The 25,964-nt window shown below is 40.5% G+C and overlaps 1 protein-coding gene across 2 annotated transcripts in view; it reads left to right on the top strand.

The window, feature by feature from the left end:
- COL15A1 (collagen type XV alpha 1 chain) overlaps positions 1 to 25,964 on the top strand; it is a 369,611-nt gene that overhangs the window by 211,631 nt on the left and 132,016 nt on the right. For both annotated transcript variants that reach the window (XM_056520745.1, XM_056520744.1), the window contains 4 exons: positions 2,187 to 2,240; positions 5,205 to 5,300; positions 12,656 to 12,712; positions 13,106 to 13,240. In XM_056520745.1, the coding sequence (XP_056376720.1) occupies positions 2,187 to 2,240; positions 5,205 to 5,300; positions 12,656 to 12,712; positions 13,106 to 13,240 (342 nt within the window). The remainder of the gene's footprint in view (positions 1 to 2,186; positions 2,241 to 5,204; positions 5,301 to 12,655; positions 12,713 to 13,105; positions 13,241 to 25,964) is intronic.

Below are 25,964 nucleotides of genomic sequence, written 5' to 3'. Positions count from 1 at the left end.
AAAATCTTAAAGGAGTAGTCCGGCGCGCACTTTTTTCATTTTATCCCGTCCGGGCTGCAAAATAAAAGAAAACACACTTTCTCTTACCTGCCAACGAGCCCCAGGAGCTCCGGTACAGGTGTTCGGTCCCCGGGCTGTATTCTTCTTACTTCCTGTTAGCCCGACACGTCACACGGAGCTTCAGCCTATCACCGGCCGCAGCAATGTCCCGCCTAGGCTGGTGATAGGCTGAAGCTCTGTGTGACGTGCCGGGCTAACAGGAAGTAAGAAGAATACAGCCCGGGGACCGAACACCTGTACCGGAGTGTACCGGAGCTCCGGGGGCTCGTTGGCAGGTAAGAGAAAGTGTATTTTCTTTTATTTTGCAGCCCGGACAGGATAAAATGAAAAAAGTGCGCGCCGGAGTACTCCTTTAAGTACATAATATCCTATTTTATTGGGCAAGTAGATGGCAATGAGAGTGCAAAAATAAAACAATACGCACTATATGCTTTACCAGGAAGGGAAAATTGTCAACATAACACTATGCTGGTTAGATGACCAATCATAATTATTAGAGTAATAGTTTAAAATGTATGTGCATATATAAACAAAATATAAAGATGCATAAACATGTAAAAATAAAGGGCAATGATGACTCTGAAGTATACTGATAATAAAAACATAAAATCATACAATTGGAATGGAATTCTGTAAAAATAAAAAAATAAAAAAAATATATATATATATATATATATATATATATATATATATATAGTGCATAGAGTAAAAAAAAACTACCTATACACTAATAAATTATGAAAATACACTGAAAGCAACCTAGCAGTGTTATTTCTTAACGCCACTATTACAGATTCTCTTATGGTAAACCTTATTTTAATTTAATATATTTTAATTATTAATTCAGCCCTCGATTGAATAAATATGGATTGCAGGGGGATTACTGGCATGTGCTTTTTCACAATGTCGAGAGAGACCATGCCGTTTATTTTTAAGAAAACACCTGTATTGTCCTGGTGTGTAGTTCCTGGGTGGTCTTCCCAATATATTGGAGCATTGGCACTCGACATATATAATAAAATTTGACTGGCAGTTGAAAAAATTCTTTATTTGGAATTGTTCTCCAGTTTTTACACTGGTGAAGGCTTGAAGCTTATTACGCATAGAGTTGCAGCACAGGCAATGTATTTTCCCACATTTGAAGGCTTATGTCATCTTATTGATATTTAATGATCCGTTTTATTTCTGATGTTGTTTCGGGTGATTTCGTGCAAGTAGATTTCTAAGTGTTGGAGCCCTTCTATAGGTCTCCACTAGTCACTCTGGCAATGCAGATTTTCAGAATGGGTTGAGATGAAGAACATGCCAATGTTTTAGTAATACCTTCTTAATCCCTTAAATTAATGTGTGTCATTACAGTGACCCCCCGACGTACGATGGCCCCGACATATGATCAAATTGACATACAATGCTTTTTTATTTCGGGGCCATCGCATTAACTGCTATCCGGCAGTGCAAAATGCTTAAAGGATAGCTCCCACCATCCTATTTTTTTTTTTTGCTAGCCCGTTCCCCCCCCCCCCCCTACGACTAATTCAATACACTCCAGGCCAATGTGATGCTGAATATTAGAGTACAATGCAGGCTCATCCATGGTGAGTTAGATTAAATCCTTCTCCTATCTGATCAGCGTATTTAGATCATTCAAATTTTTAAGTTGCTGGATAGTGACTGCACATGTTCCTGAAATATAAGGTAAAGGTAGTGAAAAATTCTCAAGGTATCACTATTGACTCATACAATAATTGGTCTGCCGAGAGGATTGGTTGTTTTAACCCCTTAACGACACAAGACGTAAATGTACATCCTGGTGCCCTGGTACTTAACGCACCAGGGGGTATGCCCTATGCATAGCACTGAACAGTATTAGTAATCAAGTGATTGCTATAATTAGTACCCTATGGAGAAAATTTGCATTCATATTCTCATAGCTCCAATCCATGTTTGGTCCGAGTATGCCTCAGGCACCCACTATTATATGCACATGCAGGTCTCTGTTCTTGAATTTGCATGTACTGTGTAAAGTAATGCTTTAACATGATAGAATTAGAGCAGACCATATTATAGCTATAGTACAAACAACATTCTAGAACTCTATTTATGTTTTTATTGAAATTTTTTTTTAGGGTGAAAGAGGTATACCTGGATTACAGGGTAAACCGGGTGCTAAGGGAGAAAAGGTATGTTTTCTGTTAATGGTAAAGATGTCATATCCTTTTTAACAAATAAATAATAGACAATATTGTGGGTGGAAGTGATGGCAACACCAATGACGTAACACAGCACTATTCACACAAAACACAACACTTACAATTTTGTACATTGTGTTTCCCTCTTCAATCTTTCTGGACATTGCTGATTTTCGGGAACGACTGATATAGAAAACAAGAAAATTAGGAGAAAGAGCCAAGACCTTATGTCCAATGCAGTATAATAAGAGCGTAAACATTCCACATTAGCGACTTACTTCCAAAGCATAGCCCAAAAGCCTATATTCCACAGAACAAATATAAAAAATACAGCTTTTTAGATCTTGGATTCATTCCTAAAATATGAATTTGGAGCTCCAGTTCACGGATATTGGAAAATATATATTTATTAATCAAGCAATTATTAAAATATGTAGCATCCAAATATGATATATATATAGAATTATTCAAAGTTGACCTGAGTCCACAGGGCCCTTGTGAGCCGCTTTGGTCAGTATAAAACACTTGTAAAATATAACAATTATAAAATATGTTATGTGCACCACACCTATACAGTATATATCCCACAAAAAGATAAAAAATGGTAAAAGATAAAAATGATGATACAGATAAAAATAAAAGTTATGATCTGCAAATCAAGATTGCAACAAATAGTCACTAAGGTATAGGTTTTGGCACTTTGGTAGAGATTAGTACCGCCTTTAATCATAAAGTCACACTGTCATATGTTATAAAGCCATGCTGGCATCTGTTGGAAAGTCACACTGAATCTGGAAAGTTGAAATCAGACTTCGGCAGATGGCAACACTCACCAGTCAGGATTAATAACATTTGATTCTGATATCTCAGTATGGGCATGCTGTGACTTCCAGTCTTCACTGTAAACATCACGGTAATGATACCGCTTACCTTGATGGTGTCTAGGAGCGCTGGTCTTTGTCTGCACAGACAGAGTCTTCTCTGCCAGAGAGAATGCTGCGGGAGACTCGGCCGCCTCCTCTGGGACACAGCATAGATAGAATCGTCTATTGTTGGGCGGGCTGCAGCGCTCCTACTATACAACTGTCCAGGTTGGAGTCTTGAGTGGTGTCCCTGTGTTTGGTAGCGCGTGCTCTGTATGTTTTGATTGACAAGTGAAATGGTAGTTGTAGTTAGCAGTATGACAGTGACTTTAAGTCATAGTTGTATGGTGGGTTGTAAATGGTGGTCACAAATAAAGGCTGGACGTGTTTCATGACCCCCGTAGGTCCTTTCTTCAGCTTAATATATAATTATATATATATATATATATATATATATATATATATATATATATATGTATATATATATATATATTATGATATACTATATATTAAGCTGCTGAAGAAAGGACCTACAGGGGTCATGAAGCGCGTCCAGCCTTTATTTGTGACCACCATTTACAACCCACCATACAACTATGACTTAAAGTCACTGTCATACTGCTAACTACAACTACCATTTCACTTATACAGAGCACGCGCTACCAAACACGAGGATGCCACTCGGGACTCCAACCTGGACAGTTGTATAATAGGAGTGCTGCAGCCTGGCCGACCTTAGAAGATTCTATCTATTATGTTGAGTCCCAGAGGAGACGGCCGAGTCTCCCGCAGCATTCTCTCTGACAGAGGAGATTCGGTATGTGCAGACAAAGACCAGCGCTCCTACACACCATCAAGGTAAGCAGCATCATTACTGTGATGTTTACAGTGAAGACTGGAAGTCTAAGTATGCCCATACTGAGATATCAGAATCGAATGTTATTAATCCTGGTGAGTCCAGACTGGCGAGTGTTGCCGAACTTTGATTTAAACTTTCCAGATTCAGTGTGACTTTTTAACAGATGCCAGCATGGCTTTATATATAACATATTTTATAAGTCTTATATTTTACAAGTGTTTTATACTGACCAAAGCGGCTCACAAGGGCCCTGTGGACCGCAGGTCAACTTTGAATAATTCTATATATACCATATTTGAATGCTACATATTTTAATAATTGCTTGATTAATAAATATATATTTTCCAATATCTGTGACCTGGAGTTCCAATTTGATATTTTATTTATTCTTAATGCAATCACCATGGGTATAGGTTACAGTTGGCTATCTCAGATCTTTATTGGTGTTTAGTGGGACAAGAGCCTCTCCGAATTTCCATTTTTTGTATTCATTCTTGCCTATAGACTAGCATGGGCCCTCCGCTCCTCTCTGCTTCTCCGGTACACATACTATGTGATTCTATGATATTTGTGCCATGGAATATAGACTTTCAGGCTACGCAGTATATTAAGTTCAATTTGGTAATCATTAGAATCGGGAAGAGCCGAAGGAGGATCACACGTTTGTGAAAGTTCATACAAGATCATAGAAGCTGCAGTAAGAAAGTGCTCAGCTCTGGTGTACTGAAGGCGTCCGTGGAATGTTTTGAGCATAAGTAATTACTTATATGGAATGGTTATGTCCTTATTATACTAAATTGGACATAAGGCATTGGCCCATTCTCCTGTTTTTCTTGTTTTCTATACCATATCCTTTTTTATATGTCATAATTTTTATTTTATTTTTTTTTGCCCTCAAGTTACACTAAAATGAATTATCAATGGTGTCAACTGAGCTTTTGAGGAAACAGAAGTGATATTGTTGTTTCAAAGCTTTAAAAAAATATTTTGTCTTACATAGGAAAGCTTCAAAACTTTTGTGACAGTTATGACAAGACTGTATGATTTTCATGCAAACCCACCTTTATGTAAAAATAATCATAATCATTTCAAGAATGTTCTACCAAAAAATTGTAGTAAATCTGTTTGTCAAATGCATATGCATGCATGCCTTACTAAAACTACAGCAAATGTATGTAATGATAAATTGTAAATTTTATAGATATTTCATGTAAGGTAATTTGCTTTTTTTAGGGTGATTCTGGCATTGGGCTTCAAGGACCTCCTGGTATTCCTGGACCACCAGGTCCCCCAGGTCCTCCAGGGTTACAGAACACACTTAAACAATTGGTAAGTGAGGATTTTTAACCTATGTAAAGATGTTTAGTTAAAGGGGTACTCCACTGGAAAAAAAAAATTTAAATCAACTGGTGCCAGAAAGTTAAACAGATTTGCAAATTACTTCTATTAAAAAAATATTTATTCTTTCAGTACTTATCAGCTGCTGCATGTTCCAGGGGAAGTTCTTTTCTTTTTGAATTTATTTTCTGTCTGACCACAGTGCTCTTTGCTGACACCTCTGTCCATGTCAGGAACTGTTTAGAGCAGGATAGGTTTGCTATAGGGATTTGCTCCTGTTCTGGACAGTTCCTAAAATGGATAGAGGTGTCCGCAGAGAGCACTGTGGTCAGACTGAAAGGAAATTCAAAAAGAAAGGAAATTCAAAAAGAAAGGAAATTCAAAAAGAGCATACAGCAGCTGATAAGTACTAGAGGGATTAAGATTTTTAAATAGAAGTAATTTACAAATCTGTTTACCTTTCTGGCACCAGTTGATTTAAAAAAAAATGTTTTCCAGTGGAGTACCCCTTTAAATGTATAACAATATAAAAAACAACGTTTGAAGTACTTTATGTATTTGTGCACCTACATGACAAGCAAAAGTCGAAGATAAGGCTGAGTTAACATTGCATTATAGCCATTCATTGGAATATTTTGGGAGGACTTCCAGTGGGTACCTCGGACAGAGGGCTGCAATATGAACTGCTGCATACATTGAGATACATTGTCCAATCCCAGAAACGAAGCCCTGGAGAAGCTACAATTATTGGAAAGTTACTACATAGATTCTTCCCTAAGCAAAGGGGACCTTCCTGTCATCCTCGAGAGTCACCTGCAGAGTTGTGTTACTGCAAAATTTGTCTGGTGACTGTCAGCAGTACCACCACCCTGAAGGGGACTCAAGACAAGGAAAGAAAGGAGCTCCCTGCATTTCTGCTTCAGGAAGCATTAGTAAGGGTCAGGGCCAGACTGGCCTATTGGGATACCGGGAAAATTCCTGGTAGGCCGGCTGCCTTGTGGGATGGCAGTGTCCGAAGTGCAGGCTTCCTGAGTCCCGACAAGTCACTGTGTAAGGGTGGGTTCACACCATGATTTTGCTATACGGTTTCGGTATGCGGTTTCATAAAAAAAAAAAACGTATGCAACTGTACAGAAAACAGTGTCCATAGACTTCCCATTCAAAACCGTATGCACCATAATGTATACGATTGTCTCCGTTTTTCAAACTATACGGTTTTTTACTTTTTTTTTTCCGGACAGAAAACTGTGGCCTACCATGGTTTTTGGTCCGGGTGAAAAACCGTATTAAACCGTATACGTTTTTTTTAACATGGGAGTCAATGGGAACCGTACAGAACCGTATGTGCGTACCATACTGTTTTTGACTGTGCACAGTTTTTTTCTTGGAATTTCAATCAAACCAGTGAAACTTTATTCATAATGGAGTGAAAAGTTAAAAACATATAGGTTTTTTTTCTTAAAAAACGGATACAACCATATACAGATAAAAATTTGTACACACGTTTTGATACAGTTTAGTCACCACGGTTTTGCTATACGGTTTCAGCATACGGTTTCATTAAAAAAAATTAAAAAACGTATGCAACTGTACAGAAAACCGTGTCCATAGACTTCCCATTCAAAACCGTGTGCACCATAATGTATACGGTTGTCTCAGTTTTTCAAACTATACATTTTTTTACTTTTTTTTTTTTCCAGACAGAAAACCATGGCCTATCATGGTTTTTGGTCAAGGTGAAGAACCGTTTTAAACCGTATACATTTTTTTTTAAACATGGGATTCAATGGGAACCGTACAGAACCGTATGTGCGTACAGTTCTATCAGGTTTTCACCATACAGTTTTTGACTTTGCACAGTTTTTTTTGCTTGGAATTTCAATCAAACAAGTGAAACTTTATTCATAATAGAGTGAAAAGTTAAAAACCTTTACTTTTTTTCTCTTTAAAAACGGATGCAACCGGACATCATTTTTCAAACCGTATACAGTTTTCAACCATATACAGAGAAAAATTTGTACACACGTTTTGATACAGTTTACGGTGGGTTCACACTACGTTTGTAGTGTACGGTTGCTGGATCCAGTTGGGAGGGGCGAAAACCGTCCGCTCCCGTATCCCAGCCGGATCCAGCCCGAACCCCATTCATTTCAATGAGCCGACCGGAGTCAAACGCTCTCATGTCTCATTTTTCCCTGTATACGGTTTTCTGACCGGACCAAAAACCGTGGTAGAGGACCTGTGATGTGGCGGCTGCAGAGGGGGGACCTGTGATGTTAGGGGCTGCAGAGGGGGACCTGTGATGTTAGGGGCTGCAGAGGGGGACCTGTGATGTTAGGGGCTGCAGAGTGGGACCTGTGATGTTAGGGGCTGCAGAGGGGGACCTGTGATGTTGGTGGGTGCTGGTGGAGAGGGAATAACTGTGATGTGGAGGCTGGAGAGGGGGGACCTGGGATATTGGGGGCTGGAAAGGGGAGACCTGTGATGTGGGGGGCTGGAGAGGGGAGACCTGTGATATTGGGGGCTGGAAAGGGGAGACCTGTGATGTAGGGGGCTGGAGAGGGGGACCTGTGATATTGGGGGATGGAAAGGGGATACCTGTGATGTGGGGGCTGGAGACCTGTGATGAGGGGGGCTGGAGAGGGTATACCTTTGATGTAGGAGGCTGAAGACGGGGGGACCTGTGATGTGGGGGGGGGGGGGGCTGGAGACCTGTGATGAGGGGGGACCTGGGGTGGGGGGGTAGGTTCTGGGGAGAGGAGACCTGCTGTTACTTACTTTGGTTCTCTCTCTCTCTCTTTTTTTTTTTTTTTGCAATGTAAGTTGTTTATTCATTATTTTTAAATAATTATATTTTTTTCATATTTAACTATAGTTATCAGTTTTATGCTGCCCAAGCAGCGGGCAGCATAAAACTGGTGCAGGCATCACGTATCCCATGACACTGTGAATTACACTGAGACACTTGGTCATTCAGAGTAATCTTAGTTTGAAAATGCCACCGGAACCCCGCAAATTAGTCCTCAGGGGGGGTCTCAGCGGGGCAGGTGACGCATCTCTCCCTATATCAGTGGTCTCCAAACTGTGGATCTCCAGCTGTTGCTAAACTAAAACCCCAACAAAACTACAACTCTCGGCATCCACAGACCATTTTTGGAACATCTAACAGTCCACAGTTTTGAGACCTAGGGGAGATTTATCAAAACCTGTGCAAAGGAAATGTTGCCCAGTTGATTGGTGAGTGCTTCCAATAATGTTCTACTGTGAGACTGTTATGCTCACTGCTATAAACTATTGGGATTGAGCACCCCATCTGTATGCAGGAACCTGCAAAGTCGGGAAAGGTGTTTTCTGTCCGTGCACCGGTTAAACCAGTCCCAAGTGGGTAGTGCTGGACTTAGTAGTGCTGACCATTGTGTCTTCCAATGTCTCCCTATACACTGCTAGGGAGAGATGTGTCAATCAATCCGGCAGGGCAGGGAGCAACCACCAGGACCCGCCCCTGTGACTATATCTGTATTCTGGTAGCATTTTTAAGCTATGTCTCAGTGAAATTCATAGAACAAGGAAGAGAGGGTTGTTTTCTTTTCTTTTTTTTTTTTTTTTTTTACTACTTTCCCCAAGTAGATTTTATATAGCGTTAATACCACATTTCTGTCTTGTATGTTGAGGCTGCACCTCTTTGACTTCAGGGCGCAGCCACAGCATAGTTCTCTTATGGATGACTGGCAAATCAAATGTCAGGCTTCCCTGTCCCTTGCCTGCAGCCAGGGGTTTCCCCAATGACGTAATGCTGTCGGGTGTGGTATGATCATTGCTGTTAAAGTGACACAAAAAAAAAAGAGAGACTTTAACAGCCATTCTCGACGACGAGCAACAGCAGTGCGAAAGAGGCCTTACATGGATACTCTTTTGAAATAGAACAAGAAGAAAAAAAGGGTGATCCCCAAGTGCAGCACAATTAGCAAACCTACTGTATTATACCAGATATAACCATGAACCACTAACCAGTTTAGGTTGTGCTAAAATAGTGTGGTGAGGGTGCGATGAAGGGCAGATGTTGTTACCCTAGGGTCAAAAGGCATTAACAACTTGTGTTCATGACGCCAGGGCTTGGTTATCCTCTACACCACCCGAGGTATGGCTGCCGGTTCCTGGGCTACGTGCGGGGCAAATAATCACTCCCATGCAAAGTTACGGAACAACGGCAGCTTTACTGAGGTAGATAGGTGTTATAGTCTTTACAGCTCAGTTAGGCCCAAGGAGATGACCAGTGACTTAGGAGACTTGCGAGCTCGTTGGGACTTGTAGTGGATTTGGACTGAATTATGCAGACCCACGCTGACTTTAGCAGACATGATATACTTGACCATGTAGACTAGACTTCAATCCTGTGGTTGCTTACCAGGCTTTGACATTCACCTGAATAGGCACTTGGAGATTGAAGCATGGCTGCGTGGTTAGGTCTAGGTCTCCCTTTGGACACCAAACACTCTCAGGTTTTGATTGTACTGCTCCTGAACTTAGTCTCCACAGAACTGAACCAACTAGCTCCTCCCTTGGTTTATTAAAGGGAGCAATTCAGAGGGGTCCTATAGGTAACCACACAAGTCACCTGGTCACTGACACCTTCCCTGGTTAAATGACTTGGTAACAACATTTAAAGGCATATGAACATTAGAAAGACAAATTAATAAATAACATAGGATACTGTTAACCATTTAAGGTACATAGCATGGAGGTGGACCCAGGGGACACTGAAATAGAGTCTGCCACACAGGACAGAAAGGGTACAGGAGAGCAACTCCTGGACTGGGCTACCACAATAGGCACAGCAGGATAGTAATCATAAGGGAGTCATCACTAATCCACTGCTGCAGACATAGTGTAACCCCTGTAAAGGCAATAAGCAATTTCTGCGTGTGTATGCATTTGCCAAAAGAAAACTGCAATCGCATAAACACACTAATATAAAAACAGGTGAAAGCAACAGCTTTCGGTCTCATACACCAAGACATTTTTTAGGCTTTCTTAGACCTGACAAAGGTTTTAGTATATGAGACTGACACGTGTTGCTTTGACTTATTTTTATATTTGAAATAGGCACTGTCATTTGAACAAGCTTTACATAGATCAATAGTACATTAGTGAATAGAAGAAACTTTGTAATATATTAGACAGAAAAAAACATCTTTCACCTATCAAGCTTTTTCTCTCTACATGCCCCCTTCCTGCTGCTCAAATCTGCCCACCAGCTCTGGGAGAACAGCAAATTATAGATGGAGCCTGCAGAAAAAGAAATATGCAGAAAAAAATGCCATTTGTGGATATATATATATATATATATATATATATATATATATATATATACTGCTCAAAAAATAAAGGGAACACTAAAATAACACATCCTAGATCTGAATGTATGAACTAATCGGATAAAACACTTTCATCTTTACATAGTTGAATGTGCTGACAACAAAATCACACAACAATTATCAATAGAAATCAAATTTATCAACCCATGGAGGTCTGGATATGGAGTCACACTCAAAATCAAAGTGGAAAACCACACTACAGGCTGATCCAACTTTGATGTAATGTCCTTAAAACAAGTCAAAATGAGGCCTCTACGTGCCCGTATGACCTCCCTACAACGCCTGGGCATGCTCCTGATGAGGTGGTGGATGGTTTCCTGAGGGATGTCCTCCCAGAGACTAAACCAACTCCTGGACAGTCTGTGGTGTATTGTGGCGTTGGTGGATGGAGCAAGACATGATGTCCCAGATGTGCTCAATTGGATTCAGGTCTGGGCAATGGGCGGGTCAGTCCATAGCATCAATGCCTTCCTCTTGCAGGAACTGCTGACACACTCCAGCCACATGAGGTCAAGCATTTTCTTGCATTAGGAGGAACCCAGGGCCCAACCGCACCAGCATATGGTCTCACAAGGGGTCTGAGGATCTCATCTCGGTACCTAATGGCAGTCAGGCTACCTCTGGCAAGCACATGGATGGCTGTGCCACCCCCCAAAGAAATGCCACCCCACACCATTACTGACCCACCACCAAACCGGTCATGCTGGAGGATGTTGCAGGCAGCAGAACGTTCTCCATGGCATCTCCAGATGTCTGTCACATGTGCTCAGTGTGAACCTGCTTTCATCTGTGAAGAGCACAGGGCACCAGTGGCGAATTTGCCAATCTTGGTGTTCTCTGGCAAATGCCAAATGTCCTGCACAATGTTAGGCTGTAAGCACAACCCCCACCTGTGGATGTCGGGCCCTCCTACCACCCTCATGGAGTCTGTTTCTGACCGTTCGAGTGGACACATGCACATTTGTGGCCTGCTGGAGGTCATTTTGCAGGGCTCTGGCAGTGCTCCTCCTGCTCCTCCTTGCACAATGGCAGAGGTAGCGGTCCTGCTGCTGGGTTGTTGCCCTCCTACGGCCTCCTCCACATCTCCTGATGTACTGGCCTTTCTCCAGGTAGCGCCTCCATGCTCTGGACACTACACTGTCAGACACAGCAAACCTTCTTGCCACAGCTCGCATTAATGTGCCATCCTTGATGAGCTACACTACCTGAGCCGCTTATGTGGGTTGTGGAATCCGTCTCATGCTACCAATAGAGTGAAAGCACTGCCAGCATTCAATAGTGACCAAAACGTCAGCCAGGAAGCATAGGAACTGAGAAGTGGTCTGTGGTCACACCTGCAGAACCACGCCTTTATTGGGGGTGTCTTGCTAATTGCCTATAATTTCCACCTGTTGTCTGTTCTATTTGCACAACCGCATGTGAAATTGATTGTCAATCAGTGTTGCTTCCTGAGTGGACAGTGTGATTTCACAGTAGTGTGATTGACTTGGAGTTACATTGTGTTGTTTAAGTGTTCCCTTTATTTTTTTGAGCAGTGTGTATATAATGACCAGAATGTTGCTGCTCCTCATTTATACAAACAGGGCAGCTTATCCTTAAAGTCACCTATAATGACAGGGACACTTTAATAAATTTAGTTTATATTAGTCCTTTCATGTGATAGCAGTTATCTTTTAGCAATTGCATTAAACATGTTAAACCACCCCGGCGCCTCTTAACTATTTCTGACAAACCTAAACACTAAAAGCATGGTATAAGTACAGCATGAACTCTGCATAATAGAGCACCAATATGCCAAAAAAACAATACAATAAATTTGAATTAAATTCCATCTTCTCCCTGCTTTTGGTTAAACAGAATGGATATGTGTCATTTTTAGTTGTACTATGTAACTATCAACATTCCTGGCACCTTGTATGTCATTATTAGTATTTTTATGCCTAACTAAAGTATATTTTAATTTTATTTTAGAGAGCTGATGACACTGAAGGTTCTGCAAGCGGAGATATTGCTGGATCAGGTCAAACTGTAAGAAACAATATGAGAATACATATTCTGCAAAGCAGGATAATACATTTTTTCCTTCTTGACTACACAACCAAATACCAAATATTAGCATATATTATTTTATGTAGAAAAAATAGGCAGCCGAGTAAAGTGTTTTTTATTTGTAATAAAACACAGATATGGCCCTGTATGTTCTAGTAGTAAACTGTTTCCCTTGCCTATCTAGGGAGGTTGTCTGATGCCTTCTATTGACTATTCTATCTACTAAAACTGGATTAGATTAGTATTATATAGCTAGTATATCTTAAGACAGCTTTTATTTAAGACTGGCACACAACATATATCTCTTTGTATATTTTTGATATGATATAAATATAGTGATTTTTCTTACTAAAGGTTTTTCTTCTTCCTAAGTGCTTACCGGGATTACAAGGGCCAGTTGGGCCACCAGGACCACCAGGGTTACCTGGAAAGCCAGGTTCTGATGCAGGGATGGGTCCTCCAGGGAAGGATGGTAAAGATGGAGAACCTGGAATGCCTGGGCCACCCGTAAGTAATTGCTATATTCTTGTGGATCCACTTTACGATTGCAAAACATTAAAGGGGTACTCTGGTGGAAAACATTTTTTTTTTTAAATCAACTGGAGCCAGAAAGTAAAACAGACTTGTAAATGACTTATTATATCAATGTATATTGGGTCATTTACATATACAGCTGTATATACTGGAAAAAAAAACTAAAACCTTTTCTGTACTAATTTAATACTCTTAGACTAAAGTTAGATATATATGGAGTCTGGCTCCGGAAAACTGGGCAAATATGGCCACAACTGATGCCAGAAGTGTATCAGTTATCATCAGTTGTGCATCATCCAGCTGCCATTGTATGTGATCGCTAGATGGGGGAACGCAGCAAGCTGTGTTCCCCTGCCTGTGCGGGTCAGGCAAATCCAATCATCCGGTGTCCAAAATGAGATGCTGGATGATTGTGAACTGTCCCATTCAAATGAATGGGATCGGTTCTTGCTTCAATTTTCCTCGGTGCATTTTCTGCAGCGCCGGAGGGGAAAAAAACTGACAACATATATGTAAAGGAGGCCTAACTAGTTATATTTTGGGGGTTATTTTTTTCTTTTTAAAGTAAGTTGACTTAAAAATAAATACCCATAACCCCATGTGAAAAAAAATCACCAAATTTAGCTAAGAATCAGAGTGGCAGTACCATATACGTCTAGGCCAATCCCACAACTTGATGACGTATGTCTTTGTTTGGCCATACTAACTATGTAACTATGTACAGTAACAATACATTACCTCCAACCATTTCTGAGCAAAATTCTGTATAATAAAATACCTCATGGTAAGCATCCAATTAAGCCTCATGCACGTGACCATATTGTGGCTCTAAGTTTTAAAGAGGTTTTTTGAGGGTCTATTTTAAATAAATAAATAAAAAACTTCTAACCATGCCTGGCCCCACTGCTCAGCACTTCTTGATCTTCCTGGTTATAGAAATATAACACAGCATCCACAACAGTGGGGCCAGAGGGATAGACGCACACAGAGGATTTATTTGTTGGATTTATATAAACTACTGGCATCATTTGTGGATCTATTTAGACTTTGTGCCATCGTTCAGGCTTCTTGCACACAGTTCTGCAGTGTTTGACATAAGTATTTTTGACGCAATGAAAAATATTTTGAATTTTGATTTTCCAGGTGTGGGAAGGAGACATTAGTGGTTCGGGAATGGTAATATGCTGCTATATCTGTTGTCAAAAGGCAGTATTTTCCAATTTTTTTGCCCTTTAAAAGGCAAATGGCTGCATGGTTAAATAGCATAGCAAGTAAATTTTTCTAAATAAGTCTACTATTAATCTACACTGATAGTATTTTCCTATGTGTTTAGCCTGAGCTTCATCATTTGTACAATGTGAGCGATCTGACTACGATCAGACTAAACAAGCATAGTTCATCAAACCTGTTTACAAAACAGAGCCTAGTCTTGATTTCTTTAACTACTATGGACATAATAAAGTGTATTGTGTTTAGTTGCTATGGCTATTAAGGCAATTGTTTTGCTATACGGTTTTAATAAATGAGGCTCTTTTTTAGTTATTTAATGTGATCTCTGAACACATTTACAGCCTCAATTACTCTTATTCTGCACAGTTTGCAGATTCCTAATTACACCATACATCTTACACATGTCTAGTGCAGGATCCAGGGCACACTGACAATAAAAAGGCTTCTATTTAGGAGAAGTGCCCCGTTGAGTTGACAGCAGAACTCAAACCAGCAACAAGCTAGTAGAATATATGTGTTACTACCATAATTTACTCAGATGATCCCTATTTCTGTGCTGTGCTTTCCCTTAAAGGAGAAGTCTCATCCTAAACATTACTTAAAAAACATATCCCCTATCAATAGGATAAGGAATAAGTTGTAGATCGTGGGGGGGGGGGGGGGTCTCTTCCGCTGGAACCCCTCCTGTATGGAGCCTCAGTCCCTCCCCAAAGAGGCATGTCACAACCCCTGCCAGAAGCGGGGGCCGCCACGGGGGCTGCTACGGCCTCTTGATATATCTGTATGGGACAGCCGAAAATTGCTAAACGGCTCTCCCATAGAGAAAGGGGATAACTTTTTCAGTTATGTTGAGGATGAGACATCTCCTTTAAAGCGTACCTGTCATAGTGCAAAAAAAAAAGTGATATGTTACTCAGTACCTAATCCAGAACATATAATTTTTATGTGTCTAGGACCTATATATCCCTAACAAATAGCATTTATATCTTGCTCACTTGCTTTTTGTTCTTTCCTTGTGGAGGGGGCGTGTCAAACTCTCTCCCTCACTGTGATGACTCATCTGCTCTGAGTCTGGGAACAGCCTTGCAGTCTGCAAATAACTGCACAGTAGTTTTTATTCATACATTTTCTATCTGTTCCTAGTAAAGCTGGATGCTAATCAACATAGCTGTCACTATGTGTGTCATTCAGCTTTCACAGACTCCTGAATGTCTGATCAGCTTCTTTATCATTCAGGAGTCAGAAACCTTTGGCTCTTCAAGCATGCTGGGATTTTGCATTGCAACAGCTGGAGTTGCAATGTTTGTAAAGCACAGTGGTAGAGCAGTGTTGAATTTAGCTGTTGCAAAACTACAACTCCCAGCATGCCCACACATCCTTTGTCTGTAGTTTTGCAAGAGCTGGAGACACATACTGGAGAATACACAGCTCTAAAACAGAGTTTTACAAAGATTTTACCCCCAGCTGTTGTAAAACTACAACTCCCATCATGGTAGTTGTAGTTTAGGAACAGCTGAAGGCTGTAGTGGTGAATGGTGATCTCCTATACTGGATACCAACACACTTTATGACCGGTATCCACTATTTTCATTTTTGGTTTTTTAGTAACATTGACTTTTTTTTTTAAATAAATGTATATTTAAAAAAGCCATCTTATCAGTAGTACTACAAAATATACAAAGTCAGCACAACTTTCCTGTCAACAGAAAGATGCACCAATCTTGATTTACTCTAGATCAGTGGTCTCTAAATGTTGGCCCTCCAGATGTTTCAGAACTACCAGTTTTAAGACCACTGATCTAAATGATCAGCAGTGGTGCAGTGGGAGTGTACAGGCTTTGTAGTAAATCCCTCAGATATGTAAAATAACTGCAGGGCAGCTGCCTCTACTGCCTACCCTTTTCCTTGGCCCTTGCCCTAGGTATTCATATTTTTATTATTATAAATGAAAATGCCCAACAGTGTTATAGGGGAAAAACTCATCTACTGAGTGCAAAGTTAACTGTGGGCATTGTTGTTAAGAGATTACAGTCAGGAATCCTTTAAAATACACTGTTAAGGTACATGTTAAATCTGTGACAGTAGATTAGGACATTAAAGGGGTACTCCTGCCCCAAGACATCTTATACCCTATCCAAAGAATAGGGGATAAGATGTCTGATCTCGGGGGTCCCACCGCTGGGGACCCCCGCAATCTAGCATGCAGCACCCACCTGTAAGCACTGCAGGAAGTGCTGGAGGCTCTCAGTGTTATGCCTCCCGACCACAGGGACAGAGTATTGTGACGTCACAACTCCGCCCCGTATGATGTCACGCTCCGCCCCCTCAATGCAAGTCTATGGGAGGGAGGCATAGAGAGCCTCCAACGCTTCCTGAAGTGCTTACAGGTGGGTGCTGCATGCTAGATTGTGGGGGTCCCCAGTGGCGGGACCCCCACGATCAGACATCTTATCCCCTATCCTTTGGATAGGGGATAAGATGTCTTGGGGCCAGAGTACCCCTTTAATGTGCTGTTTGTAAATATACCTATTAGTTTTTATATCAGAAGAATAGCCATTTATCTTTTAGAGACATTTATCTTTAGATTGTCAATGTTACCACTATGGCTTAATTATTGGAAACAATTATTTGGTGTTGGAATTAGGACATGCATTTATTTGCCATGACAATGTAGAGATAACGATTAGCTAACAAAGAAGTTCTGTAATTACTATGTTCAGGAAACAGCAAATAAATGGATTTTATAAAATGGAAACTGACAGGCAGCTTACAGACAAATCTTTCTTTTAAATGCATTTTGCTACTCTGCGTGGGTGCAGCATTCTGAATGTGTACAGTTACATTTTTTTAACTTTGGTTAGATAAAAAAAGTTTGAGGTAAAAAAGTTTCTTGCTTAACCACAGTAGCAACAAGTATAACTCTTATTCTAGCCCAATTCCTCCTTTGTAAATATTTGAAGGAAAATAAATAAAAACGTTTTATAATATCGATGCGGATGCCAATGAAGAATTGGTAAATATTTGTAGTATGTAATATGCATGTTCTTTGTAGACTATAGCAAACTAGTATAATGCTTTGCTGGGAACCATGCCTTTTTAATTGCATGGTCAAATCTGCCTTTTGAATACAGAAATACTTTAACTAACATTGTGGCTTCTTTTAATCGTTTTACAGAAATTACAATATCTAGAAAGTTTAGTCATTTACCGACATCTTTTACTATACTGGTAAGAACATATGACAAGTGTTGACCTATTTGAACATTATGTAATTTTCTGTCATTATCAATGAATAATCATTAAACACATCTCAACACTTTCATATGGTTAATATGGTCATATAAGATAGCACATGCTGTATGTCATGGAAACAAATTCATAGTACTGCCGTCAGAGGCCCGGGCCAAATGAAATCTAAAAAAGTAGCCCCTTGTTTCTTGCTCTGCCACATTGTACACACCACTGATATATATTTTACAATGCATTCAGAAAGTTTTCAGACCCTCTTACCTTTTTCAGCCTTATGCTAAAATAAAAAAAATAACAAGTATTCCCTATTAACCTACACTCATTACCCTATAAAGAGAATGTGAAAAAAAATTTAGATAAAAAAAATGATGTATGGACATAAGTATTTAGAACTTGAACTTGAAATTTAGTTCTGGGGGCCTCTTATTTCTCTAGATCATCTCTGACATGTTTCTACATCTTGGTTGGAGTCACCTGTGGTAAATTCCGATGATTGGACAGGATTTGGAAAGACACACTCCTGTCTATATAAGGAATCACAGCTGACAATGCATATCAAAGAAGAAAAACAAGTGATGAGGTGAAAAGAACTGAGAAAAGGATTGTTTGGAGGCACAGGTCTAGAGAAGGGTACAACACATTTCTTCTGCATTAAAAGTTCCCAACAGCACAGTGGTCTCCATAATTCTTAAAGGGGTATTCCAGGCAAAAACTTTTTTATATATATCAACTGGCTCCAGAAAGTTAAACAGATTTGTAAATTACTTATATTAAGAAATCTTAATCCTTCCTGTACTTATGAGCTTCTGAAGTTAAGGTTGTTCTTTATTGTCTAAGTGCTCTCTGATGACACCTGTGGAAACGCCCAGTTTAGAAGAAGTTTGCTATGGGGATTTGCTTCTAAACTGGGCGGTTCCTGAGACAGGTGTCATCAGAGAGGACTTAGAAAGAAAAGAACAACCTTAACTTCAGAAGCTCATAAGTACTGAAAAGATTAAGATTTTTTTAATAGAAGTAATTTACAAATCTAAAAGGAAGTGGGGTATGTGCAGCTCACAATATAAATTAGTCGAGGCTAAATGGAAAGTATTTACACCAAAAAAATAACAGTAATAAAATAATATATAAGGAAAAAAAGGGGGTACCAGATGCCTCTAGACTAATACCATGGAATGGTACATGATGATGAAATTACAGAAAAATAAAGTCGGACTGTGCTTCACTTTAAATGATGTACAAATTTAATATAAAATATTACATAAAATGAATAATGCAAATCTAATACATATATGCCTCCTACCACAGGGCCATGTGGTAGGAGGCATATATGTATTAGATTTGCCTCCGACTTTATTTTTCTGTAATTTCATCATCATGTACCATTCCATGGTATTAGTCTAGAGGCATCTGGTACCCCCTTTTTTTCCTTATAATTTACAAATCTGTTTAACTTTCTGAAGCCAGTTGATATATATAAAAAAGTTTTTGCCTGGAATACCCCTTTAAGTGGAAACAAAGGTTTAATTTTTGGTCACAATGAGGGACATTTATCAATGTTTGCTTATGTATTCTTTTTTTAAGTAATCCTTACTTTTTTTTTTGCTTATGTGTGACTTATTTATCAACTGGTTTCAGCCTGTTGATAATTTTCTTTCACGTAAGCAATTTTTCCTTTTTTACTTTGGTAGTAGCTTTTTCTGCTCCATGTTCGAGCTGGAGTAAATTTAGTCAATTTTTAACCTTGTTGCGACTTTTTTGTGCAGTTGCGACTGTCGCAGTTGATAAATACCCGACTAAAGCAAATCCATTTTGAAAAATTTACTACGTAAGCAAGTTTGAATTCTCTTGCTTTTCTTGTTCTTCATGCAAATTGTCGCACGAAAACACACGTAGTCGCAGTTACGACAATTTTGCAACAATTATAATAAAGAAAACTTGACTAAACCCATTGATAAATCTCCATCAATTAGAGGAAAAGTTGCTGTCCAGAGTTACCTATAGCAACCAATCAGACCAAGACAACACAGAAGTGAATTAGGGACAACTTTGTGAATGTCCTTGGTAACCAAAGCCCTGACTGGAACCTTATTGACTATCTCTGGAGACACCTGAAAATGGCTGTCCACCAATAGTCCCCATCCAACCTGACAGAACTTGAGAGAAAAAATAACACAAAATCCCCAAATCCAGAAAATCCCAAAGATTCTGGTATCATACCCACTGGGTAAAAGGTTTGAATACTTATGTCAATGCAGTGTTTTAGTTTTTCCTTTTCAATAAATTAGCAAAGATTTCTTACATTCTGTTTTTACTTTGTCATTATGGGGTATTGAGGGCAGAATGATCAGGGAAAACTTGAACTTTTGTTTAGCAAGATAGTTAAAACATAGCTTAACCCCTTAAGGACACATGACGTAGTGGAACGTCATGTGTCCGCTCACTATCTATAACGCGGGGCCACGGCGTGTCACGGCGGGCTACGGCCATAGCGGGTCGGGCCGGGACCCGTGGCTAATAGCGCGCGGCATTGATCACGGTGCCGCGCGCTATTAACCCTTTAGATGCGGCGTTCAAAGTTGAACGCCGCGTCTAAAGTGAAAGTGAAAGTATGCCGGTTAGCTCAGTGGGCTGTTCGGGATAGCCGCAGCGAAATCGCGGCTTCCCGAACAGCTTACAGGACAGCGGGAGGGTCCCTACCTGCCTCCTCGCTGTCTGCTCGCCGAATGACTGATCAGTGCCAGAGATCCAGGCATGAGCAGTCAAGCGGCAGAATCATCGATCACTGATTTCCTATGAGAAACCAGTGATCAATGTAAAAGATCAGTGTGTGCAGTGTTATAGGTCCCTATGGGAGCTATAACACTGCAAAAAAAAAGTGAAAAAAAAGTGAATAAAGATCATTTAACCCATTCCCTATTAAAAGTTTGAATCACCCCCCTTTTCCCATAAAAAAAAGTGTAAATAAAAATAAGCATATATGGTATCGCCCCGTGCGGAAATGTCCAAATTATAAAAATATATCGTTAATTAAACCGCACGGTCAATGGCGTACGCACAAAAAAAATACCAAAGTCCAAAATAGTGCATTTTTGGTCACTTTTTATATCATGAAAAAATGAATAGAAAGCGATCAATAAGTCCTATCAATGCAAAAATGGTACCGCTAAAAACTTCAGATCACGGCGCAAAAAATGAGCCCTCATACTGCCCCATATGCGCAAAAATAAAAAAGTTAGGGGGCAGAAGATGACAATTTTAAATGTATTAATTTTCCTGCATGTAGTTATGATTTTTTCCAGAAGTACGACAAAATCAAACCTAAATATGTAGGGTATTATTTTAATCATATAGACCTACAGAATAAAGATAAGGTGTCATTTTTACCGATGTACTATGTAGAAACGGAAGCCCCCAAAAGTTACAAAACAGCTTTTTTTTTTTCAATTTTGTCTCACAATGATTTTTTTTCCATTTTGCCATAGATTTTTGGGCAAAATGACTGATTTCATTACAAAGTAGAATTGGTGGTGCAAAAAATAAGCCATCATATGGATTTTTAGGTGCAAAATTGAAAGAGTTATGATTTTTTAAAGACAAGGAGGAAAAAACGAAAATGCGAAAACGGAAAAACCCTCAGTCCTTAAGGGGTTAAATATGGGGCGTGGTTTGGTCGCTGGGCTGAATGGCCACTTAAAGACAGAGAAAATACCATGTAGCTACCTGCCAGCGACTCTCATCTCTACCCTAAGCTGTATCAACCCTCATGACGACCTCTGGCAGGTAAAGAAACTTTAAAAATGGAGGTTCCCAGCAGCTAACTTACCTTTTTCACTCCGGAGTCTTGGCCCACAAGTCTCTTCAAGATAGCGCCACTGCGCGCCCAAGCCAGACTCCTGCGGGCAGGAACAAAGCTAAGCAACATGGAGAGGAGACCCAAACGGAGAGCAGAGTGAGTCCCTACCAGGCTTCACCCTCCACACGCATCCATCAGACTCTCTCCTTTGATATACCACCACACTGGAGTTCTCCCACACTACCACAGCAGACAGTGGAGCACAGTCCCAACATCGCGGCAGGAGATGGAGGAAATGCGGACACACCCTCAGTATGCGGCAGTACCAGAAATTTGTCAGTAGACATGTTTCAAGACTAGCCTCAGGTCAGTCCACTTAAACTTAGCTGATGACCCTGATGACTCTATACCTGGTCCAGATGCTGACCTATTCAGTACCTACCAGACCTTGGACAAAACAGTCTCTGACGCTATGCTCAAAGATATGCTGCTTATGCTATACAGTTCCCTGAATCCAGACTTTACCAGACTCCTAAAATCCCTGCACTCCTCCACCTCTTTATTGGAGCAGAAAATGGCCCATACCGAGACAAAGCTGATATCTTTTGCTAAAGGCCACAATGATCTGCAAGAGGCACTCAATGCCCTAGATGGAAAGGTGGACTCGCTCCACGCTAAGATGCTGGATTCTGAGGACCACAATAGACTGAACAATGTTAAGTTTTGGGGCATTCCGGAGGATATCTCTGGCTCCCAGCTAGTCCAATTTGCAAAACTGCTCACTAAGCAACTACTCCCTGATCTAGAGGACTATGAGTACAGTGTTGATAGAGCGCAAAGGGTGCCCAAGCCACGCTCACTCCTGGAGGATCTACCCAGAGATGTACTTGCTAGATTTACGTTTTTCCAAGCCAAGGACCTGCTGCTACAATATTCTCACAAGCACCCTATATTGCCTGAGCCGTATAAGGATATCAAGATGTATACAGACCTCTCTGCAACATTAAAAGCTAGGCGTACCTTTGGTCCACTGACGGAAACTCTCCGCAACTTGGGAGTACCTTATCATTGGGGCTACCAGCCAAGATCCTGATTAACCGACAAGGCAGACTCCACAGTCTGCTTATTGCTGAAGAGGGACTGTCAGTACTACGAGACTGGGGAATGATTCCTGAAGGAGATGTTTCTGCCCCGTCACAGTCCAGCTTACCACCTAGAAGAAAGCCGGAATGCTAGATTAACAACCACTAATAAACCCTGTCCATCATTGCCTATCCCAGTGTGGAAACTCTCAGCATGTCCCTTGACCAGTTCGAGACTCTATTCATGCACACCGGTTGAATCTGTGTTAACTGCTTGATCTTCCACCGATAGTTCTGTGCACCTGCACTTGTCTTACTTCATTGTTGCTTTAACGTGTTCTTTTTCTCTTTTTACCCATGTGTCTAAGTCTTTCCTTAGCAGGTATCATATGCCTACTGTTTAGAGAATTGTGCATACTATTGTTTTTGTGATTGCATTATTGTGACATCCCTGTCTGTAGTTCTTAGAACCAAGTCGGGTTTGTAACTCCTGCAGTGTTAGCCCAGTGCATCCTGCCTACTTGTATAGGGACAGATATCTCAGTGTGACATCCTTGTCCTGAGCCAGGTTTTTAATCTTTCCTCACTCCCTGCACATTTGATAGCTCCCCATTGTGCCTGCCATGAGTCTTAACCTCCTTTCCTTAAATGTTAATGGCCTTAATAGCCCTCAGAAAAGGCACTTCATGTGGCGTGAAGTGGAGAGACCGGATGTATCAGTAATATGCCTGCAAGAAACGCATATCTCCTCAGTTAATCCACCTACTATTCGCCATAGGAGATTCCCCACAATTGTATCTTCTCCCTTTGCAAAGGAAAAATGTGGTGTACTGATAGCATTCAGAGATGACTTAGCGGTCACGATCTCTCATCAAGCATAGCTGCTTTGTGGTATTAGTCTGTACTATTAACAATGCCTTTTACACCATTGTGAATCTGTACACCCCTAACAATAGGCAAAGTCGCTTTCTGAAAAAGGTGTTTAAATTAGTAGCTGAAGTTCAGAAGGGGGAAACCATCATTTGTGGAGACTTTAATTCAGTCCCCGGTCCCTCTTTAGACCTTTCTGGAGCTACTAAACAACGCTCCTTCAACCTAAGAGATATTATCAACTCTTATGACTTGTTTGATGCATGGCGTCTCTACCATGATTCGGAACGCAACTTCACTTATTTCTCTCCAAAATTCTGTACTTATTCTAGGAATGATTTAATACTAGTTTCTTGGGGTCTATTAGAAAAGGTTGACAAAATGGGGATCGGCGTTAATAGGTGGATATTAAGTAGCAGAATTTACGGGGTGTCGTGACCGTGTGTCTGATGATCCGTCTCTGATGTTGATGGCTCGGGTGGTGCCGAGCCGTAAGTCTATTGCTGAGAACAACTGGTATATAGCAGGGTAAGTGCACTCTGCAGCTTTGTAGCCCCCCTGTTTGCAGCCCACTCTACCATGGCGGCACAGGGCTAGTTTGAATATAAGACCTGACTTGGGTGGGGATTGGTACCAAGTACTTCTTACCCGAGGTGCCAGTGAAAGGTACTCCTTCTTTCAGTCTGGAGGATCGATGTCCGGGATGAATCTCACGTTGTTTCTCAGCAAAGTGAGGTTCCGAGGAACGTGCGCTCTGCTGGTGGGATGATGTTCTCCAAAGTTTACAGTGTTGCAGTAAGGGTGAATAGGGATTCAAGCTTGCCTGTATTGGGGTGTTTGCTATGATAGGGTGGCTGGCTAGATGCGTTTCAGGGAGCCAGATCCCCTTTTTCAATAGCTGATGGCTCCAGTAGTATGAATGAAATGCCTGGGAAAACAATGGCACTATATAACCCCTGCACCAATTTGTTTGCCAGGTAACAGGTGTAACCTGGATTGGATCTGGATGGGGTATGTATTTCCACTTGGAATATATAAGACCAAATAGTGTCAATAGATGGGAAAGAGAAAATGAAAATATAAGAATGGAGAATAGGTTCTAAGACTTATAAGATTATATATATTAAAAAATGACGTATTAAAAAATTACTTATTTACTTTACTTATTTAGTTGTGCAATGGAAGAATTGTTCTATAATAGACAGAAATATGAAACATAACATATTGCTCTTTGTATCAATATGTGAAATAGTATCAATGGATAAATAGGAAGTATGAGAATTAAGAATGAGCTTACAAACTCAAAAATGTAATTAGATATACAGCCATGGCCATTAATGTTGACACCCCTGCATTTTTTCTAGAAAATGAAGTATTTCTCACAGAAAAGAATTGCAGAACAAACACATGTTTTGCTATACACATGTTTATTCCCCTTGTGTGTATTTTAACTAAACCAAAAAAGGGAGGAAAAAAAGCAAATTGGACATAATGTCACACCAAACTCCAAAAATGGGCCGGACAAAATTATTGGCACCCTAAACTTAATATTTGGTTGTACACCCTTTGGAAAAAATAACTGAAATCTGTCACTTCCTATAACCATCAATAAGCTTCTTACACCTCTCAGACGGAATGTTGGACGACTCTTCCTTTGCAAACTGCTCCAGGTCTCTCTTATTGGAAGGGAGCCTTTTCCCAACAGCAATTTTAAGATCTCTCCACAGGTGTTCAAACCCAGCTTTCTGACACTGGGCTGTACAGTGCAACCCAAAATCCGTTGGAAATCTCAGATTTCATGATGCCTTGCACATATTCAAGGCACCCAGTTCCAGAGGAAGCAAAACAGCCCCAAAACATAATTGAACCTCCACCATATTTCACTGTAGTTATTGTGTTCTTTACTTGTAGGCCTCATTCCGTTTTCGGTAAACCGTAGAATGATGTGCTTTACCAGTAAAGCTCTATCTTGGTCTCATCTGTCCACAAGACGTTTTCCCAGAAGGATTTTGGCTTACTCAAATTCATTTTGGCTAAATGTAGTCTTGCTTTTTTATGTCTCTGTGTCAGCAGTGAGGTCCTCCTGTCCCTCCTGTGTCTTTCACAGAAAAGCATTCTGCAGCAATTCACCTCCCAGTCACTCTCAACAGCGTTCTATTACAGAGAGCAGTGTGTTGCACAGAAAAACAGCAGTGATTCAGCTCAAGCACAAATCCTGCCTAGAAGCACTAATAGGGAAGGGACTGAGAGAGAGTGCAATTTTGGGTGTAGTACACAGCGACTGTGTGCTGCAGCACTGGTGTCTACTGCTGGTGTTGTACTCAAATACTTTTTTAAACGTACTGTAGCTCATTTTTCTCCCCTCATAAGTGCATTCCACATACCTACATCTAAGTGGTCTACTATTTTGTACCTGTTAAACTTTCAAGGGCCTAGATACTATGAAAATCCAGGCAAAAGTACTCACCAGCTG

This window comes from Hyla sarda, chromosome 5 (assembly GCF_029499605.1).
Source record: "Hyla sarda isolate aHylSar1 chromosome 5, aHylSar1.hap1, whole genome shotgun sequence".
Classification (NCBI taxonomy): domain Eukaryota; kingdom Metazoa; phylum Chordata; class Amphibia; order Anura; family Hylidae; genus Hyla; species Hyla sarda.
This window is presented reverse-complemented; position numbering and strand designations above follow the sequence as displayed.